This window comes from Austrofundulus limnaeus, unplaced genomic scaffold (genome assembly GCF_001266775.1).
Source record: "Austrofundulus limnaeus strain Quisiro unplaced genomic scaffold, Austrofundulus_limnaeus-1.0 Scaffold1697, whole genome shotgun sequence".
Lineage (NCBI taxonomy): Eukaryota > Metazoa > Chordata > Actinopteri > Cyprinodontiformes > Rivulidae > Austrofundulus > Austrofundulus limnaeus.
This window is the reverse complement of record NW_013954099.1, coordinates 56,333-58,419: the sequence shown is the minus strand read 5'-3', so window position 1 is coordinate 58,419 and position 2,087 is coordinate 56,333. Positions and strand designations below refer to the sequence as shown.

At 41.2% G+C, this 2,087-nt stretch overlaps 1 protein-coding gene across 1 annotated transcript in view; it reads right to left on the bottom strand.

The window, feature by feature from the left end:
- LOC106536133 (TRAF2 and NCK-interacting protein kinase) overlaps window positions 1-2,087 on the bottom strand; it is a gene marked incomplete at both ends in the record, with an annotated part of 56,121 nt that overhangs the window by 7,980 nt on the left and 46,054 nt on the right. Inside the window, 1 exon segment of the mRNA XM_014033331.1 lies at window positions 946-1,024. Coding sequence (XP_013888785.1) covers window positions 946-1,024 — 79 coding nt within the window.

Sequence of the window (2,087 nt, the reverse complement as noted above, 5' to 3'; positions counted from 1 at the left end):
GTTAGAGACTCAGAAATGATTTAAAGATGTTATGCTGATGAAGACTGACATCTAGTGGTCAACTGGAGMAACTACATGGAAAACTTTAAAATCCAAGCTCTTATTTTGAAGGGAAGATACTGGTTTCCTGTACTCTGTGCTTTCGTTTCCCGTCACAAATCAAATCCGTCTTGTACCCAGAATACATCGCTTCAGTTTTCCAATAAACAGTTTAAAATTACTTTATTGATGCTTCTTTAATGAAAAATCTACAACAAACAAAAGAAAAAGACAAAGAAGCAGCCGAACTAGCAATCCTCAACARCTTTTTAATTTTTACACCAGGAGCTAAAGGTCTGTTTCAGGAAATCACATCCCCAGCTATCAGAGGTTGTAGGGTTAAGTTGTACAAGGGTTCATACACCACTAGTTGGCAGTGTTGTGTATATTGTACATGAATTGTCAGCTAGTAAGGGACAAATTGAACTTGTGCTGTAAAATTAGCTTCTGCCAGTTTTTCTGTGGCATAAGCATTTTTGAAGTTCTGAACCTAAACATTTTCATAAGTACTTTRGAAACTGCGGAGCTAATTTTTGTTTTAGCGCTGCCGACCTCTGACACTGAGTGAAAGACAGCAGTCAGGCTGAAGCCAGAGCTCAGTTTGAAGAGCTTTTCTTTAAGCATGGAGGGGACGGGAGCCAGAGGAGAATGTTTGAGACAAAAACCTTGATCCTCTTAAACTAATGGAGATTTAAAGTGACAGCAACAACACACTGTTGTGTGTTCATGTTACACAGTCAGACACACAGGTTTCRTCACTTCATCCTGACATATTTCTTTAAATAAAGACAAAGCTCTTTTGTTATGTCAGCTGGACAAACCCCTGAACAAAAACAAATTWAAAGCTCTGTATTCAAGAMCMSTAAAGTCAACATGAGTGTACACCCTGAGTGTTTACAGGCTCACCATTTCTTGGACTTCAGCTTGGGTGGAGGGTTTCGAGGAATCAGGAACAGAGCTCTCATTGGATGCATGTCACAGAGAGCTGCCAGGAGAGTAGGATACAGGAAGATGAGAGACATTAGGTCAGCATCAGAGAAAAGAGCAGAGCATTTATATCTGCAGGATGATATTCACAAAACTAAACCCTCCTCCCTTTGTTTTATGTATATTATCTGGTCCTTTGACAGGTTCTGATAAAAACATGAACAATTAGAACGTCTCAAACTCATGTTTTACCAGGACAAAATGCAACAACAACAACAACAACAACAACAACAGGTGGGAAAGTGAAACCATGATTTGTGCTTTTGTTGTGCAGCATGAATGTAAAGGTGTTGTGTTGTTTCCACAGGTGGTGACTCAGGGTCTGCACAGAGTCCAGGTCCTGTGGCTGCACAACATCTGTCCTGACACATGTTTGTTTTTCACCAAACGTGACACTGTGCATCACGGGTCAACTTCTGTGTGCAGGACACTGTTCCAGAATGATGGACAGATTATTTTCATCAGCCACTGCCACAGACCTGTGCTCGTCTGTCATGAAGCACAGATGATGTTAGTGGACCTGTGTCATCAGAGCTGCTGATGATCTGCTTTCCTTCAAACACTGAGCCCTGGAATCACACAGGTGTTCTCCTCAAACTCTAAACAACACATATTGTTTCAGTCTGTCTCTAATCCTTCTGACCTTTAACCTTTGACCTGCGGACTGAGGCCTGTAGGCTCTGACCTGAGGCTCCTGGGTTTTTATTTAGTCATTTCTCTGAGCATTGCACAGTCTGACCTTGGGGGGGATTTGCTGGAACATCCACTCCTGGGAAGATCGGCAGCTGTCCCAAAAGTTTTCACTTGTGAACAATATTTGTTAATGTAGAGCAGTGGGGGTGGGCAGAGAGTACAGGAGGCAGGGGACGGATCCATAACCTTTGTCTGCTCACATGTTATATGAGCTTATTGACTCTATACTAAAATGACCAAAACAAGTATTTTAATTGACTGAATTATTCATTAAATAATTAAAACCCTATAAATCAGTTCTATGGGATAAGTCTTGTGCCAGCAGGAAGTGAATCTGAATGTGCATCATTTCAAATTCAATGCATTGG